Here is a 24,557-nt window from a genome sequence, read left to right as displayed (position 1 = left end):
CTCTTATGTTTGAACATATAAAGCATTAAAATTATACATTACAACTTATAAGAAACAAGACATCAGAGGATAATGCAGAAGCATCATAATTTTGTGAAGCATACTTAAATGCATAATTCAGCTTAAAGTGTACATTCATATGTTCAGATTCACAATCAAGTAGGACCCAACATGAGCTTTTCAGTGTGGTTTTTGGTACTTAAATTTTCTTGCAGTCCAGTACTGTATTAGCTCTTGTTTGATTCTTTATCATGGCATAATGCCAACCATGCCAGAATATCAAAAAGTATTTGAAATTCAGCAAACAGTTGAAACTGGCCAATACTGTGCAATGAAACACTTTTTCAAATAAATTTGACTGCCTCAAAAGAGACATCAATAAAAGCAAATTTTCTTTAGCAAACCAACAAAAAGAACTTCCTTGTTCTGCAAGGCAATTCATGCTCAACTTCCAAAAACAAAGAAATAACAAAATCAGAAAACTGATTAACATATTTTAGCCTTCCCCTAAGTATGTGAATATTTTATACCAAATGATAGTTCCCAGCCTTAGAAATCTGTTTTGTTTTCATTTGATGTTAGAGCTGTAAACAAAGAGGACAGCAAAATCACAAACATGGATCACATGGAGACTTCCCCAGATGGCTCTGCGCAAGCATGAATATGATAGCTACAGCATGCCAGGAAAAATTTTCCTCAGTATCATCTGGCTTCCATGATCCCACTGGCAACTGCTAGTGTGAAGTTGTGACATCACACTCATCAGAAACAGCTGGTTTTTATGAAGTATTGCATAGTCTTTGTCCTAAAAACTTTGACATATTTTGCTGTTGAGAGGTGTTTGTGCACTGCGTTTTGTTGTTGCAAATAGTGCACATCCTTTGCAATTTAAATTTTTTCCCTCTTGTTTTATTGCTGTAGTATCATTCTGCAGTAGCAGGATACAGTTATCTTTGTTGCAGTGTTAGTTCTTAGCAGTCAAAATTACAAAAATTTATCTGAAAACTAAAACAATGAAAAATTATCGAAATTCTAAAAAATTCCCAGGTTTTCCCCAGATTTCCTGGGGCGTATGCACCTTGAAGTAATTGTGGGTGAAGATATAGTTGGTGATAGCGACTAGGAAGGAGGTTGTTTATTTGGAATCCGTTGGGCATTAGGAAAGCTAGTGTTCAATAGGAGCAACGCCATGGGCATTAAGGATGTTAGTGCAAAGGGAGATGGCATCAACAGCAAGCAGCAAGGCACTGTGTGGTAAAGGGACAAGGAGTCAGTGGAGGAAATAGTTGTTGTCCTTTATATAGGAGGGCAGGATCTGGGTAGAAGCTTGAAGCTGTTAGTCTAAGAAAGCAGAGATTCTCTTAGTGGGGGCACAGTAACACCACACTGGGGTATCTTGCATGGTTGGGTTTATGGAATTTAGGAAGTATGTAGAAGGTAGGAGTGCAGGGAGTGGTAGGGGTGAGCAGAGGGACGGACTCTGGGGAGAGGTGAGGATTTGAGAGTGACTGGAGATCCTGCTGGATTTCTGGAATGGGGTCACTATGCCAATGTTTGTAGGTGAATGTTTGACAGTTGGTGGAGTCCTACCAGGTAATCCTTGTGGTTCAAATAAACAGTGGTGGAGCCTTTGTCTGCATATAGGATTACAAGATTGGGATCAGTTTTTATATGGTGGACTGCGTTTCTTTCTCTGGATGGAAGGTTAGTTTGGTTCAAGGCTAAGAAATTCTGGGAAATTAATGGGGTGATTCGGGGGCAGTGGGTGGGGGGGAGGGGGGGGATCACGGTTGGATGGAGGAGTGAATTGAGTTAGACATGGTTCAATATTGGTCTTTGGTTGTCTGACTGGTAGGATCGGTGGTGAAAAAAATTTCTGGGTGGTGGTGGTGGTGGTGGTGGTGGTGGTGGTGGTGGGAGAGAGTTTTGGTGGGTTGAGTAAATGTAGTAGGTCTGAGAGACAGGGTTTGTCAGCTACGGGGGGCCATGGTGGTTGTTCAAGGTAGTGGATAGTGGTATTTCAAGGCGAGAGTAGGAAGTGAGCAGGGTAAAGAGCTTTTTGAGGTGGCATTGTGAATGTTGGTCTAGTTCTTGACGAGCAAGAAATATAACGTATGTTACGGGTTCCAGGAATTTGGGATTGCATAGCAGGAGAATTTTGGGGATGGAGAGAAGCTACTGCAGCATTTTTTTCTTTTCTTTTGTTTTAGGGCACACAACTACAATGGTCATTAGCGCCCTGACTAAGTTAGGAATGCACCACGAAGCACAAGGTTAAAACATCAACTAAAAGGGACAACACTATAAAAGACGTATTAACAGGCACAGGATTAAAAAACTACAGCATAATCAAACGTCCTTAGACAGGTGTGTCAAGTTGATAGAACGAAGAACGCGAGCAGCAGCTCCTGGGTCATCCGCTAAAATGGCATCCAGAGTACATGGCAGGCCAAGATCAAGCTGCAGCGTAGTAAAATCCGGACAGGACGTTAAAATGTGGCGGACCGTCAGCAATTGTCCACATGGAAAGAACGGCGCCGGCGCTGCCATCAGCAGATGGCAATGGCTGAACCGGCAGTGTCCAATTCGTAGCCGGGCCAAAACGACCTCCTCCCGCCGAGAAGGACATGAGGAGAACGTCCAAGCTGCGGGAAGAGGTTTCAAGGCCCGAAGCTTGTTGTCCGTAAGTGCAGCCCAATTGGCATGCCACAGCGATAAAATGCACCAACAAATGACCGTGCTACAATCTGAGGAAGGGACACAACAAGAAGCCGTCCGAGGCTGGAGGACTGCAGCCTTGGTCGCGGCATCTGCAGCTTCGTTCCCAGGGATACTGACATGGCCAGGAACCCACATAAAGCTAACCTGAGAACCGTCGTCCACCAGCTGCTGAAGAGAGCATTGGATCCGGTGCACGAAAGGGTGAACCGGATACGGATCACTGAGGCTCTGGATGGTGCTCAGAGAATCGGAGCAGATGACATAAGCAGAATGTCGGTGGTGGCAGACGTATAGAACAGCCTGGTAGAGGGCAAAGAGCTCAGCTGTGAAGACCGAACAATGGCCATGTAGCTGGTATTTGAAACTTTGTGCCCCGACAATAAAAACACCCGACCCCGTGATTGGTCTTTGAGCCATCTGTATAAATGAAGGTCAGATTAATGAACTTCGAAAGAAGTTCGACAAAATGGGAGTGGTATACCGAACCGGGGGTAACCTCCTTTGTGAGCGAGCCGAGGTCAAGGTGAACGCGAACCTGAGCCTGGAGCCAAGGTGGCATGTGGCTCTCACCCACTCTGTAGGTTGCAGGGAGTGAAAAATCAAGGTGTTGAAGGAGGCAACGAAAGCGAAATCCAGGGGTTAGCAGGGCAGAGACATACAACCCGTATTGACGGTCTAGAGTCTTCAAAAAAGGAACGATGCGATGGGTGGTCGGGCATTGACAGTAGCCGACAGGTAACGACAAAGCAGTATATCGCGCCGGTAGGTGAGTGGCAAATCACCGGCTTCAGCATGAAGACTCTATAGGACTAGTATAAAATGCTCCGATCGCAAGCCGTAAACGCCGATGTTGTATGGAGTTGAGGCGGCGTAAGATGGACAGCCGTGCAGAGGAGTATACAAAGCACCCATAATCCAGCTTGGAGCGGACGATCGACCGATATAGGCGAAGTAGGATGGTTCGATCCGCTCCCCACGACGTGCCACTGAGAACACGGAGGACATTTACAGAACGGGTACAACGGGCTGCCAAATATGACATGTGGAGACCAACTAAGTTTCCTGTCAAATGTAATACCTAAAAATTTTGTTGTCTCCACGAATGGGACAGCAACGGGACCGAGTCTTAAGGACGGTGGGAGAAACTCTTTGTAGCGCCGGAAGTTAATACAGACCGTTTTCTCGGCAGAAAAACAGAAGCCATTGGCGACACTCCAGGAGTAAAGACAGTCAAGAGAACGCTGAAGACAGCGCTCCAGGAAACATGTACGCTGCGCGCTGCAATAGATGGTAAAATCGTCCACGAAAAGGGAGCCTGATACATCATCTGGGAGGCAATCCATTATTGGATTGATCGCTATGGCGAAGAGAGCGACGCTCAAAACGGAGGCCTGTGGCACCCCATTCTCCTGGCGAAAGGTGTCTGACAGGACAGAACCCACACGTATCCTGAACTGTCGATCCATTAAAAAGGAACAAATAAAAAGAGGGAGGCGACCGTGAAGGCCCCATGTATGCAACGTGCGGAGAATGCCCGCCCTCCAACAGGTTTCGTAAGCCTTCTCCAAATCAAAGAACACAGCCGCGGTCTGGCACTTCCGCAAGAAGTTACTCATAATGAAGGTCGACAAGGTAACCAGATGGTCAACAGCAGAGCGGCATCTACGAAATCCGCATTGTACATTGGTAAGTAGGCATCGAGATCCGAGCAGCCAAACCAACCGAGAGTTAACCATTCACTCCATCACCTTACAGACACAGCTGGTAAGCGAGATGGGTCGATAACTGGAAGGCAAGTGCTTATCCTTCCCCGGGTTAGGAATCGGTACAACAAGACACGCCAGCATGCGGGAACATGTCCCTCAATCCAGATGCGATTGTAAGTACGAAGAAGGAAATCTTTACCTGTAGGAGAAAGGTTCTTCAGCATCTGACTATGAATAGAATCAGGCCCTGGAGCGGAGGACCGTGACTGGGCAAGTGCATTTTCAAGTTCCCGCATGGTTAATGGGGGCACTGTAACTTTCACGATTCGAAGAGTGGAAGTTAGGTAGCCGAGCCTCCTAGCCTTCTCTGCCTGTTTTCGGGGGAGGAAGGCAGGGGGGGTAATGAGTGGAGCTCTAAACCTCTGCAAAAAGCGGCCGAAGGCATTGGAGACATCCTCAGCGGCCACAAGGACCTCATTCGCGACCGTCAAGCCAGAAATTGGTGAGTGGACCTTAGTGCCAGATAGCCGGCGCAGGCTACCCCAGACAACAGACTGAGTAAAACTGTTTAAGGTGCTTGTGAAAGCAGCCCAGCTGGCTTTCCTGCTTTCTTTAAAAATATGACGACATTGCACGTAATCGTTTATAATTGATACAATTCGCCACTGCAGGGTGGCATTTAAAGGTGCATGAAGCACGTCGACGAGCACATAAGGCGTCTCTACATGATGCGGTCCACCAGGGGAGCGGTACGCGGCGTGGAGAAGAAGTAGTGTGAGGGATGGAATATTCAGCAGCAGTGAGAATGACTTCCGTGAGGTGTGCGGCCTGCCTATCGCAGCTTGTGAAGGTTTGATCCTGAAAGGTCATCCTGGAAGAGAAGAGCCCCCAGTCTGCTTCGGAGATGTTCCAACTAGATGAGCATGGAGAGGGAGTAGGATGTAGGAGATGGATAACACACGGGAAGTGGTAGCTCAAATATGTTATCAGAAAGCGCATACCACTCAAACCGGCGTGCAAGTTGGGTAGTACATACAGAGAGGTCTAAATGGGAATAGGTGTGAGAGGTGTCTGAAAGGAAAGTAGGGGCGCCAGTATTGAGGCAGACAAGACTGAGCTGGTTGAAAACGTCTGCTAACAGGGAGCCCCTCGGACAGGATGCTGGAGAGCCCCAAAGAGGATGGTGAGCATTGAAGTCTCCAGTTAACAAAAATGGTGCAGGTAGCTGAGCAATAATTTGCAGCATGTCTGCCGAGTGTAAACGGTACAAATGGAAAATGTAAAAGTGGGGAGAGTAATGCGGACGGCAACTGCCTGCAGGACGGTGTGCAATGTGATGGGATCCATGAGCCTGAATACCTGCCACAGGGGGTAGGTCAAAACGCACAGAGGTGTAGTGTGCCAAGGCAATTTGATCGCATGGGCATAGCTTCATTTCCTGGAGGGCTACGACGAGCGGACGGTGCAAGTGGAGCAGCAATTTCAAGTCCTCTCAGTTGGAGCGAATGCTGCGAATTTCCAGTGAATAAGTACCATCGTGAGAAGAAGATGCAAGAAGGGGTCATCTCTAAGGCCGCTGAGGGCCCAGCTTCGAGCGAGCACTGCTGCTGCTAGCAGTAGGCGGACAGTCTTCGTCCATTTGTTCATCGGCCGTCTTGTGAAGATGGCTGGAAGGGGGAGCTTCCTCTGCTGGTAAACAGCCAGATGTTCGGCTACCAGCGGTGCGGCCAGGCGAAACAGATGACGGCCTGGGGCGGCAACTGCTGCGTGGCACAGGAGAAGAAATGCGCCGTGGCGGGGAAGGAGAACTATGCTTCCTATGAGCCTTCTTGGAAGGTCGTTTTGTGGAAGTATTAGTCGATGGCTGAGAGTTCGAGGTACGTAGGAGGTCTGCACGAGACGGTTCCTTCTAGAAGGCCCGTGCATCTGACTTCTGGGTCCTGGCAGAAGCTGATAAAGGTGCTTGTGTTGGAGGGGTGACGGGAGGAAGAGGAGACATCGACCGGGCGATCTTAGCACTGGCCGAACGGACGACCGTAGTGCTGAAGGTCAGATCGCATGTCTGCGTTGCCACCTCCCTGGTAGTCCAAGGAGAGGGGAGGACAGTTCTGTATTCCCCGCTGGGAGCAACGTGGGCTTCCTACTAGCAAATAGCTTGCGAGCAGCCGAGGTGGACACTTTCTCTTTGACCCGAATTTCTTGGATACAGCGTTCTTCCTTGTAGATGGGACAGTCGGGGGAGGATGCTGCATGGTCACCGTGACAGTTCACACAACGAGGAGACGGAGGTGGACAGTCACCCTCATGGGCATCCCTGCCACAAGTCACACATTTAGCCACATTGGAACAAGACTGGCGAGTGTGATTAAAACGCTGACACTGGTAGCAGCGCGTAGGTGTCGGGACATAGGGGTGAACAGAAATAACCTCGTAGCCCGCTTTGATGCACGACGGCAGCTGAACACTATCAAAGGTCAAGGAAAGTGTCCGGGTCGGTACAAGGTCATTGTTGATCTTTTTCATGACCCTATGGACTGACGTCACGCCCTGCTCAGCGAGGAAAGAATCTCCTCGTCAGTCAATCCGTCGAGTGATCTAGTATGTACCACACCACTAGACGAATTCGAAGTGCAGTGAGCCTCCACCTGGACAGGGAACGTGTACAGGAGTGTGGCCCGAAGAAGTTTTTGTGCCTGAAAGGCACTCTCAGTTTCTAGTAACAAGATACCATTACGCAACCTGGTACAAAACTTGACCGATCCGGCTATGGCATCTACGCCCTTCTGGGTAACAAAAGGGTTGACAGAGGAAAAATCCTCTCTGTCCTCAGATCGAGAAACTACGAGGAACTGTGGGGCAGGCGGTAGTACTTTTGTCACTTTGTGCTGGTCAAGTTTCCGTTTGTGGGCAGAAGTTGAGAGAGAAGAAGAGAAATCCATTGCGGAGGAATCCCCATGATTTCCAGTGTCTCCGATGGCGCGCTCCTTCTTTGTGGGGACCCTCTCAGAGGGCACTCCCGCCTTAGGTGATTGTTCACACCTCAGGTCACACCTCTCGAGAAACGGACGGAGGGACCAATCGGCATGGTCAGAAGGTGTCAGCTCAGGCAATCACCCCTCCCTGGGCCTGGCCTTTACCAGGGGGTACGTGCGTGCCTTACTTGTCTACCCAGGGCAGGAAATTGCGCGTCACCCCGTCACCGGCTATGAGTGTGAACGAGTGGGTCGGCCTCAAGACACGCACAGGGAGGAAGGAAGAAGAGGAAAAAGAAAGGAGAGAGAGAGAGAAAGGACAGACTGTCTCAAACACCGAGGCGGAGACCAGAGAAGGAGGCAAGGAGAAGGAGGCAAGGAGAAGAGTAAGTAAGACAGTGAGATGGAGAAGAACAAAGAAAGGAACCAACCAAAGGAAGGAAGAAACCAGAAGAAGTGAAAAACGAAAATGAACGCAAATATAGGTCGTGAAACCGTCCGTCTCCGGATCCAGGCGCAAACTGCAACCTTGAGGGAGAGGGACTCCTTTTTGTCGACAGGCAGGAATACATCGGGCCTATTCTAACCCCCGGACCCGCAGGGGGAACTGCAACAGTTGGCACCCAATGTCACGTTTTCCGTCAAGGTTTACCTATTGGCTAATAAAAACAGCAGCAACAACAACAACCTCCTATACAGTCCATATTTAACGTTTCATTAACAAACCTAGCATTTTACGTTAATGCACAATAATTTAAAAGGGAAAGAATCCACATGAATCGTTACCACCACCACCCTGGGAAACAGAGGCCCTTAAATTTACAAAGTATCAGACAGTAATTGGGGATTGTACTGAAAGGTTTATTCCCTTGAGAAAACTAAAATTATGAAGATGCAATGCGGTTGACATGTACTTACTCATAGCAGATGATGTGCCAAGTACTGTTCATACACACATTTAGGAGTTGGAAAGTTTCCCCTCATGCTTAAAATAAGTTGGTTCCACACATCCTGGACTCTGAATAACCTAACCCTCCTTTATAACCTTCCCCAACCGACCCTTCTTTCATCTCTGAGGAAGAAAATAGGATTTTTCTTTATTTTTAGGGTTTCATATCTCTCAGTAAAACTGAACACTTATAGGGTCACTTTGTTGTCCATCTGTATGTGTCTCCCATACCGATTTCGAGGAAAGGCAAAAACCATAAAGATTCTCGATTTCCAGAATGGATGAACTATCTACACACAAATTTGAAATAAATGTTGTAGCTCCATCTGAAGTTCCACTGAAACAAATCTTTTTTCACGATGGTGCCTAGTTTCGAAAACCTGTGTGTATTTTTAAACCATCTATATCGTAAGTGTAATAAATACAGGTGACAGTCTACAAATCAAAAACTGTCCCTTAGTGCCACTTTGATCATTACTGCAGGGGCAGTTTTTTTGTACATAGGCTGTCTCCTATTATCACATGTACAATATGGATGGTTTGAAAATGAACACACATGTCCAAAAGTAGTCACCATCAGAAATTAAAAAAAAGGAACTTTTCAGTGCAACTCATGACAGAGCTACAGCCATGTATTTCAATTATAAGACAAGTTGCAGACATTTTTCCACCCGCAGCACACTGTAAGCTAATCATATGAATGGCGAAGTCCATATCAATTCAGGCAGGCTAGGAGAAAACCTTACCTTCATAGTCTCTTATGTTACTGAATGTAGCATATGTTAAAATAAAGGACTAAGTAAGGAACACATATTTAAAAAAATAATTGTGCTCCGAAATACAGCTCTCCGAAGATGACACTGCGCATACCATTTTGAAGATGCAAATTTTGGAAAAACAGTGTTAGATATTTTGTTGGGATTTTTTTTATTTGCAAGGTAATTGCTTCATGATTACAAAGACATCCTCTATTTGGATTTATCTGCCAAAGTTCTTTTACTATAGCGTTCTGAACTTTATGATTTTTGGAAAAAAAATTTCCTTCTAAAAACACCAATCCACAAAAATTTGATTTTTACTATTGATCAGTACCCTATAGTTCCACATTCCCTGAAAACTAGAACTTCCACTTTTAGGTTGAACAAGTTTTATAAACAATTGACATTTTTACATACATAAAATCTGTTATTACCACATCATCACGTAACAGTCTCATAAAAATCAAACCTTATTTAACATAATTTTAGTTTTGAAAGATAAGAGACTAATTTTTGAAGTATTTTAAATGGTTACAAAATGCATGTGAAAGGTCCTAAGACTAAGGTTTCAATTTATACAATTTCTGTGCACTCTGTTTTGTACTGAAATTAGCCAGGCAATGAACTAAAAATGTGTTACACTGCTTCAATTTCTTCCTTTGATATAGACTGACACCTTTGTGTTGAACCAATAGGCACGTGAGCACTTACAATCCTCAGAACATTATGATCAGGAAGTGAGCACTGATGGCAATGTTGTTGTCCTTCAGCTGGAAACCTATATTCAGCAGCTGCTCCATGTAGTAGCACAAAGTTCACTAGAATTTTGTTTAACTCATAACTGTTGTCACTTCAGCAGGCCTCGTACACCATCACAAGGTCCCTTCCTGTGACCAGTAAGCACTGTACATCCAGTCAATTGGTGCAAGCGACTTAATTCAAACAGCTGCTAATGATTTTTAAAATGATTAGGAGCACCATCTGAAATAACGATCTACTCTGTCCCTGTTTGTAGTTGAATTTTGCGCATTGCTAGCAAATCATGTGCCAAGTCGTGTCCTGTGTCATTTGTAACTGCAACACTTGTGGTCCTATTTTGAAAATATGTCACTCCTGTAAAAACAAACCTGGTCATTACTCCATTAACAACTTTGTATTTCTTGTGGGAGAATTACAGGCCAGTTCTCAATAAAATCACAGTGCAGCCCTAAATAGTTCTTCAGCCTGTACACACCCTTTCACTTCTGCAGTGTGGTGGTGTTCCAATTTCTTCAGAGGCTGGTGTGTTACCACTTTCACTGACCACTTCCCAAGTCTATCAATGAAACTGTCAAAGGCAACAATTTTCTTAATCAGTTTATTTTCCTCCCTTGTCACATATGTAATTTCTGCAGTTATCTGCTACATCTTCCAGGCCAATACTGTGAAGACAGTCCTCCCTTTCCAGGGCAGTCACCACATTCTTAAAACAAACAAGTCTCACTTTACATAACAGACTACTAATGACTTCACACACACCCAACAAAGGTGAACAAAGGTGCTATGTGTCACATGCTCCAGTAAGTTCTTCAAAGTTACCATACAAAGTTCAAAAGTCGCACAGTACACACAGACATCTCTAGGTGGGTTTGGAACTACCCACTTAGGTCTTAGTGCATAAAATTTTGAGCTTCCAATATTTAAAGTTCTACAGTTGCTCTTATAATTGCAAAAGTTTAATACTGCGAGCTATGTGCCTCTTCACTTTCACAACTGTTTTTACCTTCAATTGTTATTGTTACAGTGTATTTTTTGTTGGCACTGGTGACAACAGTCCCACTTATCTTCCAGATAAAACGACTGCACTACTTTAACTTTAGCTGCTTCTACAGGATGACCATAACAAGGCTCTGGTCTACCAAAGGCTCCATTTACAGACCTCACATTTCTTGATTTGTCTACCATGTACTTCAATAGTGAGGGAACATGGTTCAAAATTGTTTTCTTTGAAAATGTCTCTGGAACAATAGTTAAAACTTGCACCTTTTCACTGTAGGATGCACAATATTCAACAGCTGAATTGATATTTGTGATAAATTTCTGTCAAGAGGTGCAGGAGGGCTTTACATCTACATCTACATGACTACTCTGCAATTCACATTTAAGTGCTTGGCAGAGGGTTCATCGAACCACAATCATACTATCTCTCTACTATTCCACTCCCGAACAGCGAGCGGGAAAAACGAACACCTAAACCTTTCTGTTCGAGCTCTGATTTCTCTTATTTTATTTTGATGATCATTCCTACCTATGTAGGTTGGGCTCAACAAAATATTTTCGCATTCGGAAGAGAAAGTTGCTGACTGAAATTTCATAAAAAGGTCTCGCCGCGACGAAAAACGTCTATGCTGTAATGACTTCCATCCCAACTCGTGTATCATATCTGCCACACTCCCTCCCCTATAACACGATAATACAAAACGAGCTGCCCTTCTTTGCACCCTCTCGATGTCCTCCGTCAATCCCACTTGGTAAGGATCCCACACCGCGCAGCAATATTTTAACAGAGGACAAACGAGTGTAGTGTAAGCTGTCTCTTTAGGGGACTTGTTGCATCTTCTAAGTGTCCTGCCAATGAAACGCAACCTTTGGCTCGCCTTCCCGACAATGTTATCTATGTGGTCCTTCCAACTGAAGTTGTTTGTAATTTTAACACCCAGGTACTTAGTTGAATTGACAGCCTTGAGAATTGTACTATTTATCGAGTAATCGCATTCCAACGGATTTCTTTTGGAACTCATGTGGATCATCTCACACTTTTCGTTATTTAGCGTCAACTGCCACCTGACACACCATACAGCAATCTTTTCTAAATCGCTTTGCAGCTGATACTGGTCTTCGGATGACCTTACTAGACGGTAAATTACAGCATCATCTGCAAACAACCTAAGAGAACTGCTCAGATTGTCACCCAGGTCATTTATATAGATCAGGAACAGTAGAGGTCCCAGGACGCTTTCATGGGGAACACCTGATATCACTTCAGTTTTACTCGACGATTTGTCGTCTATTACTACGAATTGCGACCTTCCTGACAGGAAATCACGAATCCAGTCGCACAACAGACGATACCCCATAGCTCCGCAGCTTGATTAGAAGTCACTTGTGAGGAACGGTGTCAAAAGCTTTCCGGAAATCTAGAAATACGGAATCAACTTGAGATCCCTGTCGATAGCGGCCATTACTTCGTGCGAATAAAGAGCTAGCTGCGTTGCACAAGAGCGATGTTTTCTGAAGCCATGCTGATTACGTGTCAATATATCGTTCCCTTCGAGGTGATTCATAATGTGAATACAGTATATGCTCCAAAACCCTACTGCAAACCGACGTCAATGATATAGGTCTGTAGTTAAATGGATTACTCCTACTACCCTTCTTGAACACTGGTGCGACCTGCGCAATTTTCCAATCTGTAGGTACAGATCTATCGGTGAGCGAGCGGTTGTATGAGTGCTAAGTAGGGAGCTATAGTATCAGAGTAATCTGAAAGGAACCTAATCGGTATACAATCTGGACCTGAAGACTTGCCAGTATCAAGCGATTTGAGTTGCTTCGCAACCCCTAAGGTATCTACTTCTAAGAAACTCATGCTAGCAGATGTTCGTGTTTCAAATTCTGGAATATTCCATTCGTCTTCCCTGGTGAAGAAATTTCGGAAAACTGTGTTCAATAACCCCGCTTTAGCGGCACAGTCGTCGATAACAGTACCATCGGCACTGCGCAGCGAAGGTATTGACTGCGTCTTGCCGCTTGTGTACTTTACATACGACCAGAATTTCTTCGGATTTTCTACCAAATTTCGAGCCAATGTTTCGTTGTGGAACCTATTAAAGGCATCTCGCATCGAAGTACGTGCCAAATTTCGCGCGTCTGTAAATTTTAGCCCATCTTCAGGATTTCGCGTTCTTCTGAACTTCGCATGCTTTTTCCGTTGCCTCTGCAACAGCGTTCGGACCTTTTTTTGTGTACCACGGGGGATCCGTTCCATCTCTTTCCAATTTATGAGGTATGAATATCTCAATTGCTGTTGCTACTATATCTCTGAATTTGAGCCACATCTCGTCTACATTCGCATAGTCAGTTCGGAAGAAATGGAAATTGTCTTTTAGGAAGGCTTCTAGTGGCACTTTATACGCTTTTTTTTAAATAAAATTATTTTGCGTTTGTTTCTGATGGATTTGGAAGAAATGGTATTGAGCCTAGCTACAATGACCTTGTGATCACTAATCCCTGTATCAGTCATGATGCTCTCTATCAGCTCTGGATTGTTTGTGGCCAAGAGGTCAAGTGTGTTTTCGCAACCATTTACAATTCGCGTGGGTTCGTGGACTAACTGCTCGAAATAATTTTCGGAGAATGCATTTAGGACAATCTCGGAAGACGTTTTCTGCCTACCACCGGTTTTGAACAAGTATTTTTGCCAACATACCGAGGGTAGGTTGAAGTCCCCACCAACTATAACCGTATAAGTGGGGTATTTATTTGTTACGAGACTCAAACTTTCTCTGAACTGTTCCGCAACTGTATCATCGGAGTCTGGGGGTCGGTAGAAGGAGCCAATTATTAACTTAATTCGGCTGTTAAGTATAACCTCCACCCACACCAATTCGCACGGAGTATCAACTTCGACTTCACTACAAGATAAACCACTACTGACAGACACCAACACTCCACCACCAATTCTGCCTAATCTATCTTTCCTGAACACCATCTGAGACTTCGTAAAAATTTCTGCAGAACTTATTTCAGGATTTAGCCAGCTTTCTGTACCTATAACGATATCAGCTTCTGTGCTTTCTATTAGCGCTTGAAGCTCAGTGACTTTTCCAGCGCAACAACAACAATTTACAACTAAAATTCCGACTGTTCCTTGATCCAAGCACGTCCTGTAATTGCCAAGCACCCTTTGACATTGCAACCCATCCCGCACTTTCCCGAGGCCTTCTAACCTAAAAAACCGCCCAGTCCACGCCACACAGCCTCCGCTACCCGTGTAGCCGCCAGCTGAGTGTAGTGAACTCCTGACCTATTCAGCGGAACCCGAAACCCCACCACCCTATGGCGCAAGTCAAGGAATCTGCAGCCAATACGGTCGCAAAACCGTCTGAGCCTCTGATTCAGACCCTCTACCCGGCTCTGCACCAAAGGTCCGCTGTCGGTTCTGTCAACGATGCTGCAGATGGTGAGCTCTGCCTTCATCTCGTAAGCAAGACCCGCAGCCTTCACCAAATCAGATAGCCGCTGGAATCCAGAGAGAATTTCCTCAGATCCAAAGTGACACACGTCATTAGTGCCGACATGTGCCACCACCTGCAGCTGGCTGCACCCTGTGCTCTTCATGGCATCCGGAAGGACCCTTTCCACATCAGGAATGACTCCTCCCGGAATGCACACTGAGTGCACACTGGATTTCTTCCCCTCCTTAGCCGCCGTATCCCTAAGGGGCCCCATTACGCGCCTAACATTGGAGCTCCCAACTACCAGTAAGCCCACCCTCTGCGATTGCCCGGACCTTGAAGGCTGAGAATGATCCTCTGAAACAGGGCAGGCGGTTGCGTCTGGCTCAGCCAGAGACAGTGCCTGAAACCGGTTTGTCAGACGCACCGGGGAGGCTTTCTGATCAGCCTCCGGGGACGCCTTTCGCTGCCTGCCATGCCTTTCTTCTGAAGGTGGAATTTCTACATTCAAGAGTGTTGTCAGTTTTGCTGTAGTGTATTTATCCATAGCTTTAGTAATTTCTCTGCACTTTCTTGATGCATAGAGCTTATAACTCTACTTAACTGACCACAGTTTCTTAACAGTGATTCAGGGTATTTAATTCTTCCTCTAGTGATACAAAATCTGCATCATCCGCACTATGGAAGGCTTTACCTTGTCCAGATACTATCAGTTATTCTGTCAAAACATTTAGAACATAAAAAGTCATCACTGGAAACGTCTTAACTTTGAAACAGTCTTCAAATGAGATCACTTATTCCCAACTGAACAAGTCTCTTGTTTGTCTTTTATATCACTTATGGATATGCATATAGTCAGCACACTTCACACTCCTTTGGCCCCAGTCAGAAGACATTTCCAACAGTCATTTTCACAAAACACACTACAACTGTGCCAACTAGCAAATTCCTCACAAGAACACAGAACTCACTGGAAGGTCTCAGATTTCATAGAAGTCTCTTCAGTAAATGAACTAGCACTGAACAACTACAATACAGAAACCTGCAATGAACAATCACAACAAAGAAACTGACAAGGAACTACATCAAAGTTTAAGAAATATCTGCAATAATGAAAGTGAAAGGAAATACCTGCAACGAAGATAATAGAAATAAACATTGTAACGAAGTAATTAGTAAGAAACAACTTCATTTAAGACGTACGTTACCCCTGGAAGTTAAAAAATAATTTAAAACAAAATTTGTCCAACTTCAAAGTGGAAGCTCTCCTTAACAGACAGTATTTTACTACATGGTACTGATCAGCTGATGAAAAGTCTTAACGTTTCTGGATTGGCATCTTTGAAAAAAAATTCTGTAAATTATAAAAAATTTACAAGGCAGCAGTAAAAGAAGTGACATGTCCATACCATTGTACTCATAAAGGAATTATTTTTCCAAATCACAAAACTAGCAAAATTCTAGACCTTTTACAGAAATACAGCATTTTGAAAAACTTTCCGTAATTCCCATCTTCAAAATGGTGTTCACAGTGTCATGTTTGGAGGCCTGCATGTCGAGGCACAAATTTTTTTTTGGAGAAAAAAATAAGTAATAGATGTCTCTTACTTACTCCTGGATTTTAACATGTGCTAAATTCAATAACATCTGATACTATGAAGGTAATCCCCCTGCCCGAAGTTATACAGACTATGCTGAATGAAGTGTGCACGAGACCCTTGATGTGCAGCTCCCACTTGCACTTATCTGGATTTTAAATGCACATGACAGTATTGGAAGTTTATCTCCTGAAGATACATACTATCCACACATTATGTCTCTGAAAATAAGAAACCAATTAGAATAGTATGTTGATCAAGTCTCTTTCTTTCTTGCTGGCAATCTGGACATGTAATTTCTTCTCCCTTTATTTTTGACTAAACAAAGGCTCCTTGCATCTGCCTACATTTTACTTCCTTCACCTTTTATTTATCTTTTTTTTGTGTTTCCTCTTTGTTCTGCCTCTTGCGTTTATCTCTCATTCTAATTTGAATCAGATGATTTTGTACCATATTTTGCTGGTAACACTGAAGTATAATACAAGTTGGAAAAGATAAAAATTCAATGTGTTTTCCATTGAAAACTGAGCAGTTCATTTGAATTATGTTCCCGATGTCCTGTTATCTAACTTTTTAAAAGGTAATCATTCTATTTAGTCACTAGAACTTACAAATATGAAGAAGCATTTTCATAGAAAATCACATATAGACATAATGGACACAATATGAAATGAAAGTTATGAATCTAGACTGGCATACAAAGGTCACAAAATGCTGCCCTGATGAAGGCTACAGTTCAATACCAATGTGAGACACACATTACTAACGTGTGTAACCCGATTTTGGCGACTATAGCTTTTTACTAAAATTTAAGTTCTGAAACTTACTTTATTCATCCCATCAACAATGGCGAAAAAAGACCTCCAATCAAGAGGAAACTGAATCCTCAGCACTAGATAAGAAATCATGTCTCGTTCCAGCGATGATGAAAACCTTTCAATTAAGTATGTGAGTGATGGCGGCATGTCACCACTTTGGTCTATGTCCCTGTACCTGTGAAGTATAAAAATGGATCATTAATGCATATATTCTGTGTAATTGCTATGTTAACTGATCATGGTAGGTGGGAATTTGTATGAAGTAAAAGGAGGAAGGAGGCGGAGCTGAATTTATTGTATTCTGAAATTCACACAAATATATGTGCATTGTGTATTTTTTTTATTTATCATCTGCTTCACAAAAAAACTTATCACAGAATGGCTCAAGTAGTACAATGTTGCCAATAAAATTCATAATATTGAATGTATCAATTTTTCAGTTGGCATTTATTTTATCGAATGGGTTATTTACAAACAATTTTAATTTTCTTTCATATGCAATTTTCCTACCTCAAATACCTTTTTTCTTAAATAAATGAAGACATAGGAGCACACTTTATTCATTACCATTTGTTAAACTAGTATAATATGCCCCTGTCTACAACCACACCTATAATGAACAGACATCATGCAGGGCCTATATTACCTTTGGTAAACACATGTAGAGATTTCCTTATCCAATACAAGACTTGCATAAAACTGAAAATGTGTACAGCTGGCTTGTTACACTCCCAGGCACTAAACATTTTACAACAGCCAACAGTAGTCTACAGTATTCTTTACCTGGATAGCAAGTGACTGGTAGCTACTGAAGGGAAGACCGAAAGGTAAAACGTGTAGAGACAGTTCAAGTTCTGACTATTGGAAGCAGATTCAATTGGATGTATGCTGCCAACAGTAATGCATAGCTGAAAATGTTTGTTTGTTTAAAAGAGCTTGTGTGTGTGTGTGTGTGTGTGTGTGTGTGTGTGTGTGTGTGTGTGTGTGTGTGTGTGTGTGTGTAAGAACCAGAAGAATGACAGGACAACCAACACTAATAAGGACAAAACAGGAACAGAGAACCACAGGGAGAAGCAAGAAACAGGTAGAAGGGATACAAATCAAAGAGCAGATGACCATGGCTGGCTGACCACAAGAATAAAAAGAAAAGCCAGCCACCCTGATACATTAGAACATCCACCCTAAAAGCACTGAGTGGAGAACACAAAGGGATGAAGGACTTGCACTAAAACTGATATAGAATGATAAAACCCACCAAGTACAAAACGTAAAACTAAATTAGCCGATGAGAAATTGTCAGCTAAAATAAATGGCAAGTCCAGTAACAAAAGTACAGCCGAGGACAGCCAAAGAAGGACAGATCACCAAGATACCAGCCGCTGTCAGCCGGGCACCGCACCAACACTGAGGCGAGTCATGCGAGCACAGGAGGTAGCTCTGTGTCATCCAAACATGGCCAATGCGAAACCGACAGAGAACCCACAGATTCCCGGTGAGAGGCCTCCATGGAAGTCTTCTGAAGACAGGTCAGTTGCAGAGAAGCCAATCTCCATCAGCAGTTACCATGTAGCATGTTGGCAGGTTCATTGCCTGACATGCCAACATGACCTGGGTCTCACAAACACCACTCAACAACTGGACTGTTCCAGGGCATATATGGACTCTTAGATGGTCGCTACTGAAAGATGACGAGATTAGCACTGGTCAATAGCCTGCAGGCTGCTCAAGGAGTCCGTCCACAGAAGAAACTACTCCCAGGGCATGAAGAGATGTGCTCAAGAGCACGGGATTTAGCCACCAGCTCAGCAGTGAAAACACTGCAGCCATCACGCAAGGAATGCTGTTCAATATGTCCTACATGGACATACACAAATCCGAGGTGATGATCAGCCAGCAGTGTAAACTACTTCATGGCCTCGGTACACTGAAGAATCTAGAGGAAGTGGCAGTGAAGAGCTGCAGGGTTAACTGAGTCCTTAGGGCCATGTGAAAGGTCCAGGCAAAGCCACGGCCTAGGTGTACACCATGGAGGTGTACATTAATGGATCTCAAATATAGGTGGTAAAGGCAAGGACTCCAGTTCAGAAAGAAGGAATTGGACACAAACTGCAATTCGAAGGCCTGACCAGGGTTGCCGATGTGGGAGATGAACAGCAGGGGGGGGGGGGGGAAGGGGGGGGGGGAAGGGGGGGGGGGGAAGGAGCTGGTAATTTAGATGCACAGGAAAACCACGAACGAGTGCAATGTAACTGGTCAGCAGTTGTGCATGCCTAACCTGCAATGGAGGGACTCTGACCTTCACTAGGACACTGGTCACCGGACTCTTCCTGAAAGCTTCTGTCGCATGGCGAATGCCACAGTGGTGCACTGGACTGAGTAAATGCAACACTGAGGGTACTGCCAAACAATAAACCAGACTCAGAGAGTCAAGGTGGGATTGAACAAGGGCTCTAGAGCTCCAGCAGCTTAGAGTAATCTGCACCCCAGTTGGTGTTGCTGAGGCAACAGAGGGCACTGAGGTGCTGCCAGCAGTTCCACTTAAACTGAAGAAGGTGTGGAAGCCATGTCAACGGGGTATCAAAAACCAGTCCTAAGAATCAATATGTCTCCACAACAGTGAGTGGATCATCATTAAGGTAAAGCTCTGGTTCTGGATGAATGGTACGACACCGACAGAAGTGCGTAACAGACGACTTTGCAGCCGAAAACTGAAAACTGTGAGCTAGAGCCCACAACTGCACCTTGTGGATGGCTCCCTGTATGAGTCTCTTAGCAACACCAGTACTGGTGAAGGAGTACAAAATGCAGAAGTTGTCTGCCATACAGAGAAGGTGAGACGGGCGGCCCTACAGCTGCTGTTAGACCATTAACGACCACTAAAAATAGAGATACACTCAATACAGAGCCCTGCAGGATCACATTCTCCTGGATGTGTGTGTGTGTGTGGGAAGGGGGGGGGGGGGGGTGGGGGGGACTGAGAGACACACCAACTTGGACACGGGAAGCACGAAGCAACATGAAATGTTGGACCAAAAAAATCGGGAGTCGGCCTCAGACCCCACTCGTATAATGTGGCAAGGATATGATGTCACCAGGTCTTGTCATACACTTTTAGTGAATCAAAGAAGACAGCAACCAGCTGTTGGCATCTGGAAATTGCTGTTCGGATGGCAGACTCGACGGACACAAGATTATCAGTGGTAGAGCAACCATGGCGGAAGCCACACCGATTTGGAACCAATGGGCCATGTCACTCCAGGACCCAACGCAATTGCAGACACACTATACGTTCCAGCAGCTTACAAAAAAAGCTCGTGAGGCTGATGGGCCAGAAGCTGTCCACATCAAGCGGTTGTGACCGAGTTTGAGCACTGGAATGATAGTGCCCTCCCACCATTACGATGGAAAGATGCCATCGCACCAGATCCAGTTGAAGGTGGTGAGGAGATGACACTTTTAGTCAAATGAGACATGTTTAATCATCTGATTGTGGATCTGATCGGGCCCAGGAGCTGTGTCGGGGCAATATGCTAGGGCACTGAGGAAGTCCCACTCTGTAAATGGGGCATTAGTGGATTCACTGTGGTGTATAGTGAATGATATCTAAAGAGGCTTGTACAAGACAGTGTTGGAGAGCTGCACAAAATTAGTCTTCGTGTTGAAAATAATTACACAGATTCAAGTCACAAATTTTTGACTGTGCTGAACGACATAAAATTTACTGATAACTATATGGACTACTAAGACAACATACATATCCAATACGTGTACATTAGTATGGGACGAGTGATTTCATCCTTGTTCACAGAATGTGGTAATAGGATCATGTCTTTCCAAAAAATGTTCCATGTTAAGTGAATCGCACATTTAGATTGGGTTGTTTGGGGGGAGGAAACCAGACAGAGAGGTCATCAGTCTCATCGGATTAGGGAAGGAAATCAACCGTGCCCTTTCAAAGGAACCATCCCAACATTTGCCTGGAGTGATTTAGGGAAATCACGGAAAATCTATATCAGGATGGCTGGACATGGGCTTGAACCGTCATCCTACTGGATGAGAGTCCAGTGCACTAACACTGCGCCACCTCTCTGTCACACATTTAGACTACATTGGAATCCGCAGACTGCTGTCATGATATTATTGCACCACAGGTTCACAACATTAGCAGGAAGTCATGTTTTTCAGAGAGTCAATAAATGATCTTTTTGCCTATTCAAGAAAAGATAAAAAGTACTTTCTACAGCCTATGTTACCAATATCTGACATTTTGTTATGTCCTCAAAAATAAAAATACTGAACTTTGGTGCCATAAAACACTTTGGACATTTCACAGAAATAAAAGGTTTCATATTATTTGTTAGGTAATGCAGTATGCATGAAGTTACATGCACAAATAGTGCTCAGCTTTCCAGTTATCAAAAATCGACTGTCTCTTAATATCAAATGAGCAACTTACATGTCATCAGGGAATTGTAGGCCTTGACGATCCATCTCGGAGGCCAAAAATCTCATGAAAAATTCAGGTCCCGCAGCAGATGCAGCTTGTTGCAAGTACCGATCTGCCTGGAAGTTTTCATTCCAAAACAGAAACAAATGGTTTACACTAAAGGAGCTTGGACGAGCGTTGGTGTAACCAAATGTGCTGCTCTCTGGGTTATGATAGTCATGAATATAGTTCTGAGGAAACGAATTTCTTCTGTTTATATTCAAATTTTGCAGCGAAAGGCGTCTATTAAGATGGAAGCAACAACTATGCCTCACATTAGGATTAATGTGACAGCATGGCACAGAATGTCTTTGAACAATGGTGTTATTGTTACTTCCAGATGATTGTTGAGAATTACTTGGATTACAGTCACTTATTGAATGCCTACGGCCATTCCTTATCCTGTTGATATATGGATTTGAAATCCTTAGGTCCCCCACATCAAGCTGGCTTAGTCTTCTTTCATTTGAGGGGGCAAAGCCTACAGCACCTTGTGCATAATTTTGTAAGCCATATGGTAGTTCATTTAAGTGACCTGTGCTGCTTGTCACATTTCCTTCTACAGACTCTGGTGAGTCATTTTCTGCACCCGAGTCAACAGGCCATGCCATTTTTCTGTAAATTAAGAATTTCCTTTCACCTGAAAACAAAAAAAGGAAAAGTTCTGAAAGAATGTTTTATAATATTAGTAATGGGAAACATGCTTCTACATTACACACAATAAATTTCACAACTCTTCGCCGAACTGTCTATATTTAATCACTCTTATTTCTAATTTACCTGGAAACTGTCATACATAGATAAATATTAGTGACAAGGGTGTTAATGCAGTTTTGTAAGGAACATTCCATGGCGTCTCATGCTGTTGTGGGGGTAACTCCGTAGACAAACAACCTTTACTGACAAGAACTCTGACACACAGATAATCCAGTACCATGCCATATACTCTGCCAATGATATGCTTCCCCCCCAGCAAGAGAGTGAAATTATTATCAGTCCACGTAGAACAGTTTGCTGGTACAACTATTTTGTGATGTCTTATGTATCCTTAATTCTTATTTTTTATCCGCTTACATATTTTATATTACAACCTTTTATTCAAGAAACTTTTACACAAACTTTGACACACTTTAAGGCCTACTGAAATCTGTTGAGCTACACATTTTAAACTAGTGCTTTAACTTTATCTACATATTTACTCTCTGAGGTGTGAAGAAATCTGGAACGAAAAACCAAATTACAGAAACAAAAAAATCTGGAAACTGCTTCTCCAGGAGTCATACACGATGTCTCCACTAAATCCCAAGTACTTTTGTATTTAACATAACATTCAACTACTTGAAAACTTTTGTTAACCAACACATGATCTATGGCTGGATCTTTCATTGCTCCTGCAACGTAACTTGGTTAATCATCATCCACAAAGACAATAGCAAGCTTTCCATCAGGACTGGTAAACCAAAATTTAGTTTGTAAGTACATTCTGAAGGATGCAATCCCCTAAATCTGGGGAACCAGTTTCAGATTGTTGTGCAAACTGTCAAAATAGGTTCGATGTCATCTGGATAACTTCCTGCAGGGTTGAATACAAAGACACCTTGAAGGAGGTAACACAGACACCAGTCTCCTCTGCTTGTAATGTGCTACCTAGTGTTATTTAACTATTTATTTATTTATTTTACTCACACCCATTCACAACTAACTGGAAACTTTGCCAACTTAATAACCAGCATTCCACATAATGTGCCCTACCATATAAGAACTCCAGTACATTATTCAGTGTAAACAGAAAAATATCTTATTTCATAGCGACAAATTATTAATCACTGCAACATCCAATGAAAAGGACCAATTACAAAATTCTAAAAATTATCATATCCTGTATTCACTAGCATTTATGTTACTGTGCGAGATTTTATCTTTGAATGTGATTTCAAAAGGAGAATGTGGTATGAGAAGTAGGTATCTTACTATTTTAGTAACCCTACTTTAGTGCTTAGTGAAGAGTAACTGGGGAGTGACGTACTGTCAGATTTTTTTTTTTTTAATCAAAGTTTTGTAGAGTACAAAATTATTAGGAGTCTCAATAAAATTTTATCACGTCTCGTAGAGCTTATCCGTGTCTCGTGTTCAAAAGCACTTCACACTATGAATCCACATATTTCTGAATCTTTCAAAGTCTTACAACGAACAGCCTACTACAAGCGTTACGTCATGAAACGAAGCTTAGCCCAATAACTCATTTATTAGTCAGTCCAATCAGAAACCTATTGGTGAAAGCAGTACACTCGAAAGGTGAATTCTGGCTTGGGCACAGTCTACTCAAATGTTTTTCGCAACAATTAGCATATATCAGACGTACGCACTAGCAAGGGCCTACGGTAACAAATACTAAAGTGGATCTTTTAGAGATAACTGTTTACATAGGAAGCACGTCACGGGCCATCCAGACATTAGACCAAACAAAACTAATTTCGCAGGATTTTAAAAAATCCACGTAAATGTAGCGACCGGTGCTCTTAGAAGTCACACTAAGTATATTAGAAGCACACAGCGGCGGCGAAATGATTTCTCCGTTACTGACGCCAATTCGCAACCTTACTGAATCAACAGCTCAGATTCGACGACCACGTCAAATACGGATTCGCCTAACGAATAAGGTCAGTTCATTTTACGACTAACATAAAATTAATAATTACAGCAAAATATAACAAGTTTTATAGACAGCTGAAAGGCAGTTTACAGTTCACGACTAACAACAGATACAACGACACCCGTGCCAGTTCACGAATGCAACCTCTGCGTAAAACAGACACCTCCCCCTTTGAGCAAACAACTCCAACTGTCAACCCTAACGCCATCATCACAAAAATATTCGAATGTTGTACAGTAATAATTTACAATACTGTACCCCTATACACTCACTCTTTTCAAGTGACGTTGCTCCCCATACACGAGAGATTTCGTATACTATTTCTATAATCCTGTTGCGCGCTTTGACATACGACGAAACACACTACACAGACAACTGCGTCCCACTGAACTATATGTATCATTCCTAATGATTCCTGTCACAACCCGCCAATCCAAAATCCGCACTTCGGATGTTCGATGATTTAACAAGTATCGATGTTGGGAATCGAAATATCGATGTTTCAATTATCGACACCGAAGTATGAAACATCGTAGGGCCGCCTCCCCCCCTCCCTTGTAAACGATTAATTTTGTCAAATATTTGACCGTGTGCGGCTTTGTTTGACGCATTTGTCCAGCATACAGTATTAGACACTTTTTAGAGAAGTTTTGATTGACGGCAGAGTTGATAAAATGGCG

General features: G+C 43.4%; 1 protein-coding gene across 2 annotated transcripts in view; it reads right to left on the bottom strand.

The window, feature by feature from the left end:
• The window catches only part of LOC126267455 (uncharacterized), a 53,294-nt gene extending 28,983 nt beyond the window's left edge, over positions 1–24,311 (bottom strand). Inside the window, exons 1-3 of one of the 2 annotated variants that reach the window (XM_049972724.1) lie at positions 24,150–24,311; positions 21,195–21,864; positions 16,748–16,913 (exon numbers count right to left, since the gene is read on the bottom strand). In XM_049972724.1, the coding sequence (XP_049828681.1) occupies positions 16,748–16,913; positions 21,195–21,835 (807 nt within the window). In that variant the 5' untranslated portion in view covers positions 21,836–21,864; positions 24,150–24,311. Of the gene's footprint in view, positions 1–16,747; positions 16,914–21,194; positions 21,865–23,923; positions 24,066–24,149 lie in introns of those variants that run through there. The other variant, XM_049972723.1, reaches the window with a different exon arrangement.
• Positions 24,312–24,557: the final 246 nt, after the last annotated feature.

The sequence above is a fragment of the Schistocerca gregaria genome, chromosome 4 (genome assembly GCF_023897955.1).
Source record: "Schistocerca gregaria isolate iqSchGreg1 chromosome 4, iqSchGreg1.2, whole genome shotgun sequence".
Classification (NCBI taxonomy): domain Eukaryota; kingdom Metazoa; phylum Arthropoda; class Insecta; order Orthoptera; family Acrididae; genus Schistocerca; species Schistocerca gregaria.
Note: the sequence above shows the minus strand (reverse complement) of the source record. Positions and strands in the feature narration are given on the sequence as shown.